This window comes from Scyliorhinus torazame, chromosome 5 (genome assembly GCF_047496885.1).
Source record: "Scyliorhinus torazame isolate Kashiwa2021f chromosome 5, sScyTor2.1, whole genome shotgun sequence".
In the NCBI taxonomy this organism is placed as follows: domain Eukaryota; kingdom Metazoa; phylum Chordata; class Chondrichthyes; order Carcharhiniformes; family Scyliorhinidae; genus Scyliorhinus; species Scyliorhinus torazame.
The window spans coordinates 224,752,419-224,771,879 of record NC_092711.1 but is presented as its reverse complement, the minus strand read 5'-3'; the positions used below and the strand labels follow the sequence as shown (position 1 = coordinate 224,771,879).

Here is a 19,461-nt window from a genome sequence, read left to right as displayed (position 1 = left end):
GTAACAAAAGAGTGGGTAGAGGTGGAAGTGAGGCACCGGCACCTCGCTGGTGATGGGCCAGTGAGGGGGTTTGAATCAAGGAACAGAGTTCTTGAGGCTGCCAGTCTTTTGCTTCTGGGTTCCTGACATTCTGGATGGTTTGTGAGTGCAGGTGGGTTGCAGAAAGTGAGATGAATGTGCTGGACTGGCGTTTACATAAGGCACCCGGACTTTCAAACCGACTAGCTGACAATGGGAAGACAAAGCAGCTGCCAGCCCGCCAGGTGTTTCAGAGGGGAACTCGCTTGAACATAATTAATTAAGTTCCAAGTGCAGAATCTAGCGCAGGATTCCGCTATTCTGACCAGCAGAAAGGACGCCACCAGAGCCGCCTGCCACTGCACTTGACCTCAAAAATGGAGAATTCAGCCCAATAAATCTATGCTAAATTAAACGCAACTCAATTCAAAGCATCGATTAAAACAGCGTCTTTTGTGCCAATTGCATTTTCCTCTCGTCACACTGATTCTTAAACTTTCACTCGAAGACTTAAAAAAAAAATTGAATGTACGAATTTGGGATTCATTTTTTAAAGTCTAAGATTAGCTAAATATTCCAAGCACTTTCAAAAGTTTACTTTCTGTGCGTTGAAAAAGCAAGTTCCACTTAACATCGAAGTAATAAATAATTCCCTCTGCGAACGTTGCAGGATCAGATTCAACAAAAATAGTAAATACGAATATTTACCTTTTCGTACTTTCTCAGTTGTCCAGTTACTCAGGTATTCTGGGAGAATCTTACCCATATTTCCTTTCTCTGGAAATATCTGCATCACCTCGAGATCTGTATCCCGTGCTGCGATTCAACATATTATAGTTAAAGAAATACTCTGGGAAGCACTGTAAGACATGCAATAATCCATTGTTTCACACATTTGGCTTATAGACAACAGTTTTCTGAAATAAGGTCCTTAATAGATTTTTTAAAACTTTCCTGAGGAATTGCAATAGTTACAAAAGCCTTTCCACTTGTGGCTTATGGATTAGAATGGTGGATTTATATATTGGAAAGAATATTGTACACGTCAATATGAGAGACAGTAATGCTATGGAATAAATACTATCCATAGCTTCCACCACGTCTTAATCAAATATTATCTGGTAAGGTGAAAAGTTTTCTCATTCCATCAAATGGTTGATGATTATCACTGGACAACTTTTCTAAAGTTGTAGGATTATTATCAACCCTGTTCATAGAAATCTGCACTTATGAGGCATTGAAGCATCAATTATCTGCAAATCCCAACCAACTTAGCAATTGCATGGAGGATTTTAATTGCTGTTGATTATATGGCCAGAGTAATCATTCCCTTTTAAAAAAAAATAGTACCCAATTATTTTTTCCCCCCAATTAAGGGCAATTTAGCATGGCCAATCCACGTAACCTGCACATCTTTTGGGTTGTGAGGGTGAAACCCACGCAGACAAGGGGAGAATGTTCAAACTCCACATGGACAGTGACCCAGGGCCGGTATTCGAACCCGGGCCATCTTCACCGCAGTCCCAGTGCTAACCACTGTGCCACCCATCAGAGTAATCATTCCTATACTTTTCAGGCTTCTTTCCTTTTTCACCTGAAGATCTTATGCCATGTGCTGCTCTGGGGAGAGCTCTGCACTACCTCTCATGTGGCCATTCTTTACTTGTGAGTCAGACAGTGAATATTGACAATCATTCAGCACTGCTCTAAAGCTGGTCAATTTTCCTTCCACTTCTTATTGCATTGGTATGGGCTTAAATCAAAGCAAACAGCTGTGGCCCCAGGTGAGACCAGATGCTCAGCACACACTGGGGCTGACAGTCGGTTCGCCTTAAGGTAGAATGCTAACAGGAGAGCTAGCATTAACATTAAGAGGTCATGGCAGTAAACAGGACAGACATCTTTCCAGCAGAGATTGCAGAAGGCCCCCCGAGAACGGCAGTTGCATGATCATCTGTTAATTTGTGTAAACTGAGGTCCTCTCAGTCCAGAAGTGTAAGCTACATCTTTACACTTACTAGCTATTGAAAATCAAATCCATATTTAAATTAGACAATTATGTTAATTTTTAATCCAAAGGGGCCTGATCTCTGAATTGGGAATAATTATAGCTTTCAGATGAGATTACATTCATTTTAAACGATGTAACTTCAAAAGGATTGAGCACACTGTGCCCTCAGAACTTAATAAAACTACCTCATCTGTTACGGACCACAGTTTGATAATTACACTTTTGAAAGACACATGCTTGGAAGTACATTCTAGGCTAGATTTCCCAACCATTTACTACAAATTATGTAAAGAATCTATGCCATTATTTCTTAAGAACATAAGAAATATGCCCCATGAGCCTGTTTTGCCATTCATCATGACAACTACCTTCTCCATCAACTCCATTTTTATTCCCCGATTCCTCTAGTACCTACAGACGACTAAACACAGCCATGAATACACTTATCAACTCAACATCTGCAGTCCTCTGGTTACAGAATTCCAAAGATTCATAAGCCTCTGAACTGAGAAATTTCTCATCTACATCCTAAATGGCCAACTCTTTATTCTGAAACTGTGCCCAGTAGTTCTAGACCAGAGTTTGTCCAGCGTATGGCCCACCCTATCTGGTCCGGAGAGCCAGAGTTCAAAGTTCAGGGAACTGAAGAGGAAGATTTGCAAGGAACTGCTCCTCAAGGCACTATTGAGTCTATCTGCGGCAAACGTGGGATAGAAACAGTCTTGTGATTGGAGGAGCAGCAACGAGCGAAGGTGAGAGGTTTCAATCAGAGGTGGTGATGATGAGTTTGCTGAGGAGGAAGAGAGGCTTTTAAGGACGGGAGGTAAGAGAGGCTGCCTGCTGAAGTTGGGGTGGGGCTGAACATCTTGAGACTGTGGGGGCTGAGCACCCTGAGGCTATGTGGGCAGGACAGTGGTTAGCACTGCTGCCCTACAGCTCCAGGGACCTGGGTTCAATTCCAGCCTCGGAGGACTATCTGTGTGGAGTTTGAACTTTCCTCCGGGTGCTCCCACAGTCCAAAGATGTGCAGGTTAGGTGGATTGGCCATGCTAAATTGCTCAAAATGTCCAAAAGGTTAGGTGGGGTTACTGACTTAAGGGTATAGGGCAGAAACATGGTCTTAAGCAGGGTGCTCTTTCCCATCTGAAATTGACTCAATTTGGCCCCTTGAGTGAGAAAAAAAATGAAAGGGGCCCTTCAGATGGAAAGATTCTCCAGCTAGAGGGAAAAGTCTCAACATCTTGTTGGGCAGAATACAATATATAAGACCATAAGACATAGGAGCAGAAGTAGGCCCATTGAATCTGCTCTGCCATTCAATCATGGCTGATATTTTTCTCATCCTCAATCTCCCGCCTTATCCCCATAACCACTGATCCCCTTATTAATCAAGAACCTATCTATCTCTGTCTTAAAGACAGTCAGTAATTTGGCTTCCACAGCCTTCTGTGACAAAGAGTTCCACAGATTCACCACCCTCTGGCTGAAGAAATTCCTCTTCATCTCTGGTTTAAAGAATCATCCCTTTAGTCTGAGATTGTGTCCTCTGGTTCTAGTTATGGAGAAAAACTCAAGCTAACATTTTAGGTCAATGACCTTTCATCAGAATTCCACCAGTTCAGATGAAAGGTCATTGACCTGAAAAGCTAACCCGGTTTCTCTCCACAGATGCTGCCTGACCTGCTGAGTTTTTGCAGCATTATTTGTTCTTCTTTCAAATTTCCAGCATCTGTAATATTTGCTTTTGCTCTCTCAATGTCTAGCATATTACGTCTTTTAAAAGATTTACATTTCAATGAGATCACCGGTCGTTCTTCTAAACTCTAGAGAAAATAAATCCGTTGTATTCAACCTTTCACAATGCACTAAGATAAAACATACCACGTCTTCCCAAAGCACAGGCCAATTCGCTACCCAGGAATCCACCACCAATGATAACAATAGACTCCACATTTCTTGAAATTTTCTCCAAAGATTTAAAATCTTCTATCTGCAAGAAGATTTGAAGTTAACATCAGAAAAATCTGTTTTCTTCTCCAAAGAAAAATGTATAATAATCATTAAAAAGTCCTGTCACATTTAGTTACTAAAAGTATATTAACACCACTAGCTTTCCAACATTTGTAAGGTCAATTTGTAGGCTCATAATGGTAAATGCCGATAGGGCTAGCATTATTTTCCATACACTGTTTAGCATGTTTCAGGTCAGGTAAACTTAATGTTGGCGAAAAGTGCAATAATTTTTATTTCAGACCAATTCGACAATGCAAATTGCATTTTACACAGAAGTCATACTTACTGCGGCAAGAGATATAATGTTAATTTAGTGCTGAATGTTGCCAAACTGCAAGGTTATTGGGAACTGGATTGGGATTGTTGCTTCATGTATGCTGACCTTTACAGTTGACAGATGTTTGTCTATTCAAAATGATACTAATGTAAAGCCGGTCTGAGGTAAAAGTACAGCCTCCTGCAACATTCCTCTCTCCCTGGACATGTCTACTAATGTGTATATTTTATTCATTGCTTCATCCCTTAATAAAGGCACAAATATAGAAAACATTAATGCCACGTTACCCTTTACTAATAGAGAATAATTGCCTTTGTACTAAATACTTCAAATTGTTTCCTCAATGATATGACAATCTGATCACACAACTAAATGCTATAAAACGGTCAAAGTCTAATTCGATTTCTTCCAAAGAAAACTAGTTATGTCAACAAAGTAGCTTTCAATATTACAGGATAACTTAAAAGTTGCATTGTTCTTCCGAAAAGTCACAAAATATGCTGCAGACAATTTGTTGACTCTTGCCATACATTCACCATTTTCCACTGTACCTACATTCCAAAACAACTTTGCTTTTGATAAGACTGATATTGGTTATGGTCAACAAAACAAAAGCACTTGCAAGGCTAATAGGATTAATGGTATAATTGCAGGAGTTATAACTAATTTTATAGCCCAGATTTCAATTTTACATTTACCAACTGGTTTGTCCTCTGCTTTGCGTTTTTAAATTCAATAAATTAAGACTATTTGTTTTTTATATTTACATTATGAGCTGAACATTAAAAGTTTAGAAGCATTGTTTATGGATTAAAAAATGTTGGCCATGAGCAAATATTAGTAGGGCCAGAAGAATGGCTGGACACTGAACTTGAATAAGACAGTTCAGTGACAAAGCTAGTAATGTAGAATCTACAGTTGCAGTGTTACAGTGAATCACATTTATGCAATTTCTGTCCCAAAAAGCACACATTTTTAGCTCCCACCTTCAGCCTAATACTGTACAAGTAATTGAAAATTGTTGCATTTTATCGTTATAAAGTACATTCAATACATTCAGATATTTTCCCAGCTAATTTACTCCTTTGCCTCTTAAAGGAGTTGCAATTTTGATGACGTATTATTCAACAACTGTCAAAATTCTCTGGGAACTTACCCAAGTAACTATTATTCATACAAACCTTGGTAATATGTGGACTGGCTATTTGACCAAAAATGTCATCACAGCCAAAACTGATTACAACCCTGCATTACATCAAGGAAGATGCACTTCTACCAAACATACCTGGAACACATTCAGGATTGGGAACCTTAGCTGAATTTCCTCACCCTAACCTAGGGCACCGAGGCAGTTTCATCAGTACCAAAACCTGAGGTCAGCAAAAAATGGGCAACAAGTTTTCCTGGTTACATAGTTCAGTTACTCAATAGGCAAACTCCAATAGCAGGACAGCATGGTGGCACAGTGGTTAGCACTGCTGATTCACGGCGCCGAGGTCCCAGGTTCGACCCCGGCCCTAGGTCACTGTCCATGTGGAGTTTGCACAGTCTTCCCGTTGCACCCCCACAACCCAAAGATTGGCCACGCTAAATTGCCCCTTAATTGGAAAAAATTTATTGGGTATTTATTTAAAAAATGGTAAATTCCAAAAGCCACAAAAATTCATGACACAAGAGGAGGCTATTTCACTCATCATATTTATGTCTCACCCTCACAACCCAAATATGTACATGCTAGGTGGATTGGCCACGCTAAATTGCCCCTTAATCGGGGGAAAACAAGAATTGGGCACTCTAAATTTGTTTTGAAAAAATGTTTATGCTGGCTATCTAGAGAAATCCAAACATGAATTGCACTGGCCTGCTCCCTCCCGATTGGTTTGTAATCTTCCTCTGCTTCAAATATTTATCCAAATTCCCTCAAAGGATGCAGTGGTCTCAGCCTTTACCACTCCCCTTGTTAAAAAGACATTGCTCCAAATCTGCACAAAATGTCCCAGTGAAAGGAACTTCAGAGCAAGTTCCTGAAGATCTTTAAAATATGTTGCCAAGCTGTTCTTCAAGTTATCCATTGGAAACTTCAATCTCTGTCAGTTAATTGAGAGAGAATAATTTGGAGAATGGAAAACAGATACAACTCGTCCTCCCTGGAGCTTGGAGGAGGAACAATGAAAGGTTGCTAGAGTGTAATGCTATATTAGCATTTTGGATTTTAGTATCACTTCTTATCTGAGAGTCCCATTGCCAAATCCCTGAATAAATGGAGTGATTGACTCAGAGGGATTAATGAAAGAGCCTCTTTGGAGGCAAAGTCAAATGTTTAAAAACTGACAATAAAGGAAAAGGACCAAATATTATTCATAGATTGCAACCTAATGCCTTACTGTAGATAAACTGTTGGAATTCAAGAAATATAACTGATCCAAAAATAGCAAGAAATAAAACATGGGACTCTCATAAAAGGCATAGAAAAAGATGACAAATCAAAAGATAGGATGCTTAAAAAATCTTCCTTGCATCAGGCTAGCTCCAGATTATATCCAGCCTCTGAAGAATCAATGAACAAAACAAATGGTAGATGTGTAGAGATAGCGGTTGATTTATTTTCAACACTACTGCGGCAACTCAAAGTGTTTGGACCACAGTAACTTTATGCTGCAGTCTGCTATGAATTTTGTATCAAATAGAGGAGATATTGTTCACAAAGCACTTCATGAACGTTACACATGAATACATTGTTGCATTGTTTTATATATAATTTACATATTTATTTTTAACAACTTTTACCAGTATTAAAATTGCAAAGTGCAAATGATCCTTATATTTCCATGTTTTAATTTATAGTATGATATTTATTTTCATGTTTAAACTAATCTATTGGTGTATAAGATCTCTCGTAGCGTAATACTTTCAGCATGGTTTTTGATTGCTTGCCCGCTTTCTTTGAATCACCCAGCCTCACATAATCTTCAAGTTATTACAAATAAATCCAGCTGTAGAATTCTAATTTGTTTTTCCAGTATCTTGCTAATCTCCCTTTCTCCTCAATCAAATCCAAACTAAACCATAGATTAGATATTCTGTTCTTGAACTTAATTAGTTAGCTAAACCTGCATCAAATATTCTCCACCACCTTCAGCTTTGGACTCTGAAATTATTACTCCAAACATTACAAAAATGAATGGCAGTACCGTGGTCACACAGTATAAAACAAACAAGGTGGGTTGGGATCTTAGAAATCACTTTATAGTTTATGATATTTTTCAGTAAGCATGGGTTTCATTATGTAACATTGTATTTCATGGTCCAGTTTGAAAAATGAAAGGTTTTATAAAGAAAACCTGATTTTGCTTCAAACTGGGACAAGGCTTTATGATGTTCTCCAATGGATTAAATTATATTTTCATCTGTAATTTAAGGCAAAATCAATTAATTTTGTTACCCAATTGGTTACTCATCGTCATACGTCCCATACCCAGCAACATCAGCCCATATCCAAATGCTAACTTTAAACATACCAAAATTGCTGTAATATTTCCTCCCTTATTTCGACTTAATATCTGTAAATCTTCCTCCATCTCCTTGGTTGTAAACTTGAACGCCCTATCTGAATCCACTGTCTCAAGAAGCTCACTTTCTTAAGTCCTCAGTTAGTAGACAGCTAATGGAATGTAATGGACAATTCATGATCAATAGTTAGCTGCTGCAAGGATGCAATGTATTTTGTACATGTTAATTTTCTTCTTAGCATGAATTTCTAATTTGTTTTAAAATACTTTTACATTGCCTCAACTACCTGCATCATATTGAACAAACTTACTGTTAAGAATTGCAATGTCTTTATGGCTACTGAGTAGACTACTTTTATTCAGGCCTCTAAGTTAATGGCAATAAGGTAGGCCAGACAGATACATTTTATAATGGACTGACAGCAATGAAAACAAAATCCAGCAGGCCAATCTGCTTGATCAGATTCCTGTCAATATATGCCAAATATAATTTCCAAATGCAGGAAGGTTTCGCAACTGAGTGATCTGTAGCCACGATGAACTCGAAACTGTAATAATTCATTTAACTAGGATTATATTTTCTATCATCTTATACACTTGCTACTTATTTATGACGGGTGGAATGAAATGCAATAATGCGGTCTAATTTGTGCCAGTTCAGGTTGATACACAGCAATGCTCTGGTTTGCCTCATATATTGCCTCAAGTATACAGCTCACTGCACATGCAGTGACATTGCAGCAGCATCCAGAGGAGTGCTGGGCATGAAAGCATTTCTTCCAGCATCAGAGAGGTTATGGTATCCTCACTGACTTGGCTGATGATTTAGCTGGTTAATGCCATGAGTTGCTTAACCCATACATACCACAAGGTGCAAGGTTGAATGTCTTATATTTCCTAACCAGAGATTCAACTTCACAACATATTTTTTACACTAATGAAAAATATAGGGCGTTATTCTCCCCCCCCCCCCACCCCCCAACGCCAGGTGGGAGAATCGCCGGGGCGCCGCGCGAATCGAGCCACGCCACCCTGACCCCCGCACGCGATTCGCACCGGGCCGCTCGGAGAACCGGCGAGCGGCGATTCTCTGGGCGGATGGGCCAAGCGGCCGCTACGACACGAAAGGCGCCGTCCACCCCTGGTCGCTACCGGCGGGAACTCTGCGGGAACGCTGGGGGGGGGGGGGCTCCTTCACCGGGGTGGCCTCCGATGGGGTCTGGCCCGCGATCGGGGCCCACCGATCGGCGGGCCGGCCTCCCTCCCCCCCAACCTGGGCCTACCTCCTTCCGCGCGTGGCCCCAGAACACTGGCTCCATGTTGGTGAGGGGCCAGCGTGCGTAAGACGTTCCCCACGCATGCACAGGATGGCGTGGCCCAACTACGCATACGCGGGTTGGTGCGGCGCTCATTTGGCACAGCGTAAGGACGCTGGAGCGACGTGAACCGCTCCAGTGCTGTGCTGGCCCGCTGTGGAGGCCAGAATAGGTCGTGTCCGGGCCCTGTTTGCGCCATCGTGAAATGCGACGGCGTTCACAACGGCGTGAACACTTGGCCTCAATATCGGAGAATCGCCCCCATAGTGTGGACATTATAATACAAGCTAACAGCCATGGCTAGGAGGCCTGACATATGCAAGTTAATGCAGAAAATGAAAAGAAAAATTATGAAAAGACAGAAACTTGTCACAAGACAATTTTTAAAAAAAATGACAAATTTAATATCTAAAATAGGAATCAAATGTATGAATACAACAAGCTTTTTTGAACTGCCCATATAATAATAATCTTTATCGTCACAAATAGGCTTACATTAACACTGCAATGAAGTTACTGTGGAAATCCCCTAGTCGCCACATTCCGGCGCCTGTTCGGGTACACATAGGGAGAATTCAAAATGTCCAAATTACGAGCAGCACGGTGGCGCAGTGAGTTAGCCCTGCTGCCTCATGGCACCGAGGTCCCAGGATTGATCCCAGCTCCGAGTCACTGTCCGTGTGGAGTTTGTACATTCTCCCCGTTTTTGCACGGGTTTCGCCCCCACAACCCAAAGATGTGCAGGTTAGGTGGATTGGCCATGCTAAATTGCCCCTTAATTGGAAAAAATTAATTGGGTACACTAAATAAATTAATGTCCACATTACCTAACAGCACATCTTTCAGGACTTATGGAAGGAAACCCACGCAGATAGAGGGAGAACGTGCAGTCTCCGCCCAGACAGTGACCCAAACCGCCAATCGAACCTGGGACCCTGAAGCTGTGAAGCAACAGTGCTAACTACTGTATTACCATGCCGTCCATGGTAATATTACCTGTTGCATCGAAGTTTGTGCTTTTTTTTGCTTTGCATTTAGGAATTGCCTTCAAGTATTTCATGCTAGTTTACTAAATGTCCCAACTTATCTCATTGATCGTAACTGACTTGTAATACAGTAAGTTATAATCCAAGTTAACAAAGTGAATTTGCAATTAACGAAATGGCAGGACAATGCAGTCCTGGTGATCAAAAAATTCAGTTCAGTTGAGCAGCAAGTTGCACTGTCCAATAGTTTTATCATCCGGCTCTTCTACATTCCATGGGGCCTGTCATCCCTCTAATACAGTGGTTCATTTACCCATCCCTTGTTAAGAGGCTAACCGTAACGTTTGCACTGCTATCTCCTGATTAGCTAACTTAATTAAGGACAGGGACTGAACCTGGAATTCTCCAGTCGTATGAAACAATTTTGCTACTTTATATTGGAACCTCAATGCATAAAGTAGCAGGCAAGTGGAAATATAATCACGAAGTGGAATGCAGGTATGGGACACAAGTCACAGAAGCATGACTGCACAGTTACCTTTCTGAATAGAGTTGTCCGCTTTTGTACCTCTTCTCCTGCTCTTTCAAGTGTTGGAAGGTTACGTGGAGTTCCACCTCGGCACACAAACAAAAAATTGAATAAGAAAAGCAGAAAGTGGGGAGTGAAGATAAAGGAAAAAAACTTAACCAAAAATCATTTGAGAAAATATGTCAAAGATGGCAGTAATAAAACAAGTGGCATAATGCATAAGTGGGCGGATCATGGATCCTCTGCGATTATCACTCAGTAGGTTCTCCACCTCACACCATATGATCTCAGGGGTGTGACCAGGGGAGCCCGAATAGAGAGAGGAGAAACCAAGTTACACATTTGAAAATAAAACACTGGTTAAGGGAAACACAACGTATTTGTTTGCACAAGTTTATGCCAAAGTTTATTGCTTAATTCTGACACTAAACAGCGCAAATTGCTTAAGCTTACATATAAAATGTTAATTACAATATGAATGCATTCAGAAGTGGCCATGAATTAAATTCAAAGGGCTGCAAACGTTAAAAATAACATTTACCTGTTGCTATTAAACATTTATCATACGTTATTTCCGAATCGTTGTCCAATCTTACTTTGTTCCCTCGGACATCCATGTGTACAACCTGAAGACACAGAAACACAATGCAAACAAATCTTGCAATTATTCAAGGCCTTCCCACAACAAAACATTTTTTTTTTAAATTCCAATTAAGGGGCAATTTAGCATGGCCAATCCACCTAACCCTGCACATCTTTGGGTTGTGGGGGTGAGACCACGCAGACACGGGGGGAATGTGCAAACTCCACAGGGACAGTAACCCGGGGCCAGGATCGAACCTGGGACCTTGGCGCCGTGAGACAGCAGTGCTATCCACTGCGCCACCGTGCTGCGCATCCATACCATTTTTAACATCAGTATAGAATCTGATGCTAATATGGTACACACTGAATTTTAAATTTTGGACTTACTTTTCTGCTAGTCAACACTGCCACTCCCCCATTTTCCACAAAAGGCAAATCTTGAGGACTAACATAGAAAGATGGAGGCTGGAAAAAAATGCTGTAAACATGAAGAATACAGGTTAATCAAGTTCTTTTACGTCTTTGAAATTGAGTAGTAACATTGCAACTCAAAAGTCAGGGCCTTTAAATTAATTTTAAAATTCCTTATTCATGTACCAGTTCTTTTCTTTCCAATTAAGGGGCAATTTAGTGTGGCCAATTCACCTACCCTGCACATCTTTTGGGTTGTGGGGGTGAGACCCACGCAGTATGTGCAAACTCCACACGGACCCGGGAGCTCAGCATTGTGAGGCAGCAGTGCTAACCACTGCACCACCGTGCTGCCCCTAATACATTTTGTGATAATAGGTACAAAGGCATTCATCCAAATTCCTCTCCTCACCTCGTTAAAAAGTTCAACATATCTGTTTAAATAGTGAAGCCTTTCAGACAAATTTGTACCTAATATCCCACAAAGAAATTTCAAGGTCCAGGTACCTGGACCCCTAGCGTTTAATAATTTCGGAGCCACTGAAACCATCGTAGAATTTAATTTAATTTTTTCTTGTTCTTCTTCACCAGATTCCGGAACAGTGATTGGCGTGGAACGTTTCCTGCATTAATACATTTTCTTTTGATATTCCAATTGAATTTCAGCATGTTGACCTCTGTGCGCTTCACAATTTTAGGCTTTATCTGCAAGGGTGGAAATGATTGGGGATTATCTAACTCCAGTGATTCCAATTACTTAATCAGTTGGTTTCACAGAAGTTTAATCCGGTTTAGGTGGTGACGTGCATAAATGTGAAATGCACAGGGATTAACAAACTGCAAATCAACAGAGATTAAAAATAATGGTGACATTTAACAGCATTCAAACTCAAAATGTTATTGGTTACCTGCTAGGCAGATTCCTGAAGAAAATATGAAATGCATTGGGTTCATTGATTGTAATTCCTTAATCAGAAAGCTTTACAGAAGCTCAAGCCTAGCCTGTGTTCAAAGTCTTTCAAGTGTCAGTATTTACAAATTATATTTCCTTGTATAATGAACAGTCTCAGCAGTGAGTTTACTCACTTAAAATTATAACAATGTGTCTCCTAGCTTGTATATGACTACATCATCCTTCTTCGCCACTCAAGCATTGGGTGCACTTGCGGCATAAATATAAATGAGGATATACCGATATAATTTGAAATTTTATTTCAAATGGGAACACACAAGCTCCAACAGTTTGTTTTAATATTTAAGTTCAGTTCACCCCAATAGGTGATCCATGGTTAACATACTGTTGCTTAAAGCTGTTATTTTAGGTATGAAACCAAGATGATACTAATTGGCAGTTTTATTGCTGAACCTTTGAAGAGTGAGGGATTATTTGAATGCCGTATACAAGTTCTTGAATGGTCTTGACAAGGTGGAGGTGTTTCCTCGTATGGGCAAATGTGGAACCAAAGAGTCTGCCCTTTTAGGACAGTAAGGAGAGAATTTTTTTCCCCCAGAGGGTTGTGCGACTTTGGAACTGCCTCAGAAGGCAGTGGAGGCAGGGTCATTAAATATTTTCTAGATGGAGGAAGATAGATTCTTGTTAGGCAAAGGAATCAAAGGTTATCGGGGGTGAATGGGAGCAAAGAACTAGAAACGCAAACTGACCAGCCACGATGTGATTGAATGGCAGAGCAGGCTAAAGGGACCCAATGGCCCACTTCTGCTCCTATTTCGTATGTTCACATGTTTCCTACTTTCGTAGCTTTGAGGGAACTTTTGTTGAGCACAGTAAATAATCTTTAAATAGACTTAAAAATAATATTTTTACTAGTATTTCCAGTTTTTCAGAGTAACAGCTCAAGTGTATCTGATATTTACAAATGTATGTCTTATTTACAAAGGTTTTTACATGTGGCCCCCGCCCCCCTCTCTCTTGTTGATAGCACAGTTCCCCTCTTAGTGTTGCTGTCTGCCCTGGTTGCCACGTATTGTGTTCCACTTCTTTCTGTTGGGGCATTTTGTTTGGTGTTGGGAGGAGGGGGCGGCGTGGCTCTTCCCCTTTTCCCCCGTGCTTCATTTCATGCTTCCCTCGAGTTCCCTTCCCTCCTCTCCCTGCCCCTTTCTCTTGTGCGTAGCTCCCTTGTCTTTATCCCTCTTCCCCTATCTTCTCCCCCACTCTTCCTAGTCACTGTTGGTCTCAAACAGGTCTTGGAAAAGCCTGATGGCCCCCACGCTTCGTGGAAGCCCTCAGATGGTGTACTTGATCTTCTCCAGGTGGGAAAATTCAACCAGGCCTACCAGCCAGTCTGCAGCTGTGGGTGGTGCTGCTGATCGCCAGCCGAGCAGGATTCCCCAACGTGCTATTAGGGGAGCAAAAGCCAGGGTGTCGGCCCTCTTCCCCGTATGAAGATCTGGCTGGTCCAATACCCCGAAGATTGCCATTCCTGGGCACGGCTCCACCCTTAACCCCACAACCTTGGACATCACCTCGAAGAAGGCTGTCCAGAACATGACACTCTGGGGCAGGCCCAGAACATGTAGGTGTGGTTGTCCGGGCCTCCCAGACACTGTTCACATTTGTCTTCGCTCCGGGAAGAACCTGCTCATTCGGGTTCTCATCAGGTGGGCTCTATGCACCACTTTAAACTGCGCAGGAGGTGGAGTTGGCCCTGCTCAGTGCTTCATTCCAGAGTCCCCAACCCACTTCCGTCCCCAATTCGTCCTCCAATTCCAACTAGCTTTGTCCAGCGGTAGTCTTGCCCTGTCCACGTATGTCCCCACAGTTTCCCTCCTCCTTACTGTCCGTGTTGATTAGTTCCTTTTGTAAGGTGTCTCTCGGTGTCCTGGGGTATTTTGCCATCTCCTTGCAGAGAAAGTGTTTAATTTGAAGCTCCTGACCCGTCGGCAGGTCCAAGTCCTCCATCAGCTTGTCCAAGCGTCCTCCCATCCTGTCTCCATTTTTTAAAGGTGTCGTCAATCATGGCTGGTGGAAATTTGTGATTCCCACCGATGGGGCCATGGAGGACATTGCAGTTAGACCGAAATGTTGCCTCATTAGTTCCACTTCTTCAATGTGGCTACCACAACTGGGCTGGATGTGTACTTTGATTGGGGGAAGGATGCGCTGCCGTGGCGAGTGCCTGGAGGGTTGTTCCCTCGCAGGAGACTTCTCCAGCCTCACCCATTCCGTGGCTCTCGTACCCATCCCCTTAACCTCTTGGCTGCGGCCGCCCAGTGGTAGTACTGACAAGGCTAGACCGCCCATGTTTTTCCTCCTTTGCAGGGGCGACTTAGGGATCCTCTGGTCCGGGGGGTCACACACACACACATACACCAACATCATTTTGTGTACTTTGTGGAAATAGGCCTTGGGATGAAGATCGATATGGATCTGCACAGGAAGAGGAACCTCAGCAGTATGTTCATTTTGATCATCTGCACTCTCCCTGCCAGGGAAAGTGGGAGCGCATCCAATCTGTGTAGGCCCTTTTTAACTTCTTCTGCCAGACTGGTCAGGTTTCACTTGTGGATCTGTGTCCAGTCATAGGCTATCTGGATCCCCAGGTAGCGGAATTTGTTTTGGGCTAGTTTGAATGGTAGTCCCTCCAGCTCTGTCTCTCCCCCGTTCGGGTTCACCGGGAATTCCTCGCTCTTGCCCAAGTTGAATTTTGTAGCCCGAGAAGGCTCTGAACTCTCTCAGAAGTTGCATGATTGCTTTCAGGTCGTTCTGTGGTTCCGATACGTAGAGAAGCAGGTCATCCGCATAGAGCGACACTCTGTGTTCTCTGCCCCCTCTTTGTATATCCTTCCAGCGTTTTGCTTCTCATAGAGCAATCGGCAGGGGTTCGATTGCCAGGGCAAACAAGAGTGGGGACAGTGGGCATCCCTGCCGTGTGCCTCTGTGCAGCTGGAAGTATTCAGAATTGGTCGTGTTGTTCTGAATACTCGCCTTGGGGGCACTGTACTAGAGTTTCTTTTATTTATATATATTTTTAAATTAGTACCCAATTATTTTTTTTCCAATTAAGTGGCAATTTAGCTTGGCCAATCCACCTAGCTTGCACATTTTTGGGTTGTGGGGGTGAAACCCACGCAAACACGGGGAGAATGTGCAAACTCCACATGGACAGTAACCCAGGGACGGGATTCGAACCCAGGTCCTCAGAGCCGCAGTCCCAGTGCTAACCACTGCGCCACTGTGCTGCCCATCAGAGTAATCATTCCGATACTTTTCAGGCTTCTTTCCTTTCTCGCTTGAAGATCTTATGCCATGTGCTGCTGTGGGGAGAGCTCTGCAATACCTCTCTCATGTGGCCATTCTTTACTTGTGAGTCAGACTGTGAATATTGACATATGGTCTAATGCTGATCAATTTTCCTCCCACTTCTTATTCCATTGGTATGGGCTTGAGTCAAAGCAAACAGCTGTGATCGAACCTGGGACCTCGGCGCCGTGAGGCCGCAGTGATAACCCACTGTGCCATCGTGTTGCCCAGTTGTACAAGAGTTTCATCCACGAGGTGAATCCTCTCCCCAGCCCAAACTGCTCCAGTACCTTGATGAGGAACTTCCACTCGACAATATCAACGGCCTTTACTGCTTTCAGGGAGGCGACCACCGCTGGTGTTCTCTCCCTGGAATGGGTCATCATTACATTCAGTTGCCTACCCAAGACAAAGCTTATCTGGTCCTCTGCGACAACCTCTGATAAGGAGTTCTCCAGTCCCTTGGCCAGGACTTTCGCGAGTATCTTCATATCTACATTAAGCAGTGAAATGGGTCTATATGATCCACATTCCGTTGGGTCCTTGTCTTGAAAATGAAAATGAATGAAAATCGCTTATTGTCACAAGTAGACTTCAAACGAAGTTACTGTGAAAAGCCCCTAGTCGCCACATTCCGGCACCTGTTCGGGGAGGCTGGTACTGGACAAATGGTCTTTTTTGGCTCTCAGTGATATCCTGACCTATGTTAGTGCAGGAGGCAGGGTTCCCCTCACTAGCGAGTCTGTGAACATGTCCCATAGGTGTGGGGCCAGGGCTGGTGCGAATTTCGTATAGAAGACCGCCGGTAACCCATCAGGTCCTGGCGCCTTTCCCACCTGCATGGAGCTGATCCATGACGTCTCCAAGTGCATTGGTGCTTCCAGCTCCCCCTGCCTAGCACGTCCATTCCATCAAGGAACCATTTCATCTCCGCATCCCCGTTGAGGGGCGGGGGGTTTGACCTCTTTGTGCTCGATTACCAGTCTGCCTCTGCTATCCTTCACCTGCGCTCTCCCCTTGTGGCTGCCTGCTTTCTCAACTGGTGAGCCAGTAGGTGGCCAGCCTTTTCCTTGAGTTCGTAGAAGGTCACCCATGTCTGGCGGACTTGGTGAGCTGCATTCCTGGTGGATAGCAGGTTAAAGTCCATCTCCGCCAGAAGTTCTGCGGCCGGGTCCTTGGAGTATTTTCTGTCTGTAGTGATCTCGATATATGTAAATGCATGATGGGTTATTGTGTAGTCAGTACAGTCAGATGATCACTAGAGGGCAACACTAACAGGGAGTATAAAAACAAGCTCAATCTGTTTCCCACTCTCTTTGGGTTTGTTGTAGCTAGAGAACAGAAGTATAGTAAGCTCAGAGTTTAAATTATAATATTCATAGTTAATCTAATTCTATCTTGTTTAGTTTGACTACTCGTAAAAGTATTGAAGAATCAAACTCACAAGTAAATTGATTAGTCACTCAATAAATTATTTGTTATCACTGGATGACTTTGAGTTTTCATCATCAAAGTTAAGTTCAACTCGGCATAAACAAATGAGTAACATATATTACTACAAGTAATATAACACTGTCAACCGCCAGAATGGAGTCGATCAGTTGTTTCCTGGCCACCCTCTCTTCCCAATCTCTTTGTGCCTTGCAGGCTATAATCTCTCCCCAATTTACCGCCTTCAGTGCCTCCCAGAACATGGAAGGTGAGACGTCACTGTTCCGGTTATTTGTAACGTACTCGCCTATGACTTGTGATATTATTTGGCAAATTTAAGTTTCAACAATGTTAAACGCTTACCTCCTCTCTTTTCCATTCCATTGCTTAAATTTCAACGTTTCTGGCACATTGGAGTCATCAGAAAACCAGAGCTCTTTCGAAAGTGGCGGCCGCATATATGGCAAATTTGGTTCCTCTGAAACTATGAGGACCTGAAACATATACAACATATCAAGTGCTTATAAATCTAAACTATTATCCAATTCCTATTACATATTGTTTTACACTTGCATCTGGCTCAAGTACCAGGACAGTCATAACACAAATGCGCACATCACAACAGGAAGAAGCTATTTAGTTCTTGGGTAAATCACTGTGTCGCAGATACTCAATCTTCTATTTCATCAACTGAAGTTAATTTTGGAATTTATTACCTCTACTCTTTTCTCAGGTAACTGACTCTCAAAAGTCTTTCAGATGACATGCTATTTCCTAATACAATGTTCATGCCCTCATTTCATCCTCACTTTTGCCTTCAGCTACACTTCCCGTCTTTCATCTTCTCTGATGAGGCTAAGCAACGGAAAAAATCAAACTAAATACCTATCACTCTCAATGGAAACCCTATTAGTGCAATGCCTACAGACATTGTCGGCAAATATAATAGTAACAGGATGTGGAGAGAATTAACAATACAATCTCCAAACAAATGAAAGGACAATTTTAATTTACTGATGAGTAATTATCTTGTGCAAAATCTTATTAATCTAGATACATTTTACCATTGTAGGCCCCATCTCAAACTCAAGAGCCAAAATGTACTTTCTTAAAATAAATTTAGAGAACCCAATTCTTTTTTTCCAATTAAGGGACAATTTTAGCAGGGCCAATCCATCGACGCTGCATATCTTTGGGTTGTGGGAGTGAGACCTACGCAGACATGGGGAGAACGTGCAAACTTCACAGAGCCAAAATATACTTATTAAGATACAAACACACAGTCTGTAAATGTTAGAGATTTTATAGATGTTAATCAGTTAATTACTTAAGTGCTAAATCAGATACTGGCCATCAAGTTCCACTGTGTTAACAAGCTGTTACTCATTTTTAGTAAGCATTAGTTGTGCAGAAATTTCTCACATGCAAAATGTTAGTAAATGATTTTGCCATGGTGAGATACACATGAAAGAATTCTTCACTCCATTCCAACAGGACATTCTAGCTTAAACTAGATTCAAAGAATGAGAAATACATTTTTGTCTTAAACATTAAGAAAATCAGCAGAATTTTAATATCAAATCCAATAGTCTGAGAATCATGCTTTTAGTTTTAGATGTCCATTGAAAACAGAGAGCATATCTTCAAAACTGTTTAGCAATTGAAGTGAATTCCCTTGCCCCAAACTTAGACATAGCTGACAGTCGATGCTGGCTGGAAGAATCCATGCAAAATGAACACAGACAATTCCAACTCTATCTAAAAGACATGTTCCAACAGCACATCACTCTGAAGATTTCTGCCCAGCAAGGTTACAAGGACTACAGATGTAAGAAGAAAAATCACACTGGTGAAGTAGTGCACTCAATTTAGGTTGGATAAAAGCAGAATAAAGAAAACCACAATCTGCAACTGCTGTGCTGTTCCTTAATTGGAGCTCCCAAAGCTGGCAGTTCAGGATTGATCTTCCGATTCATGCTACCAGCAGGGAGCATTATCTACCTGTTACCCATAATGAGAAGTCCCAAATGGACTGTCCATTAATTTGGAGAATCCCAAAGACACAACAAACTTATAAATGAGTGCTCTTTGGTGCCAAAAGTGGAAGAACACTC

The 19,461-nt window shown here is 42.1% G+C and overlaps 1 protein-coding gene across 4 annotated transcripts in view; it reads right to left on the bottom strand.

Annotated features, from left to right (window-relative positions):
• aifm1 (apoptosis inducing factor mitochondrion associated 1) overlaps positions 1-19,461 on the bottom strand; it is a 61,822-nt gene that overhangs the window by 9,182 nt on the left and 33,179 nt on the right. For all 4 annotated transcript variants that reach the window (XM_072505185.1, XM_072505187.1, XM_072505184.1 and 1 more), the window contains exons 6-11: positions 17,711-17,841; positions 11,632-11,722; positions 11,201-11,285; positions 10,669-10,745; positions 3,911-4,019; positions 727-834 (exon numbers count right to left, since the gene is read on the bottom strand). In XM_072505185.1, the coding sequence (XP_072361286.1) occupies positions 727-834; positions 3,911-4,019; positions 10,669-10,745; positions 11,201-11,285; positions 11,632-11,722; positions 17,711-17,841 (601 nt within the window). The remainder of the gene's footprint in view (positions 1-726; positions 835-3,910; positions 4,020-10,668; positions 10,746-11,200; positions 11,286-11,631; positions 11,723-17,710; positions 17,842-19,461) is intronic.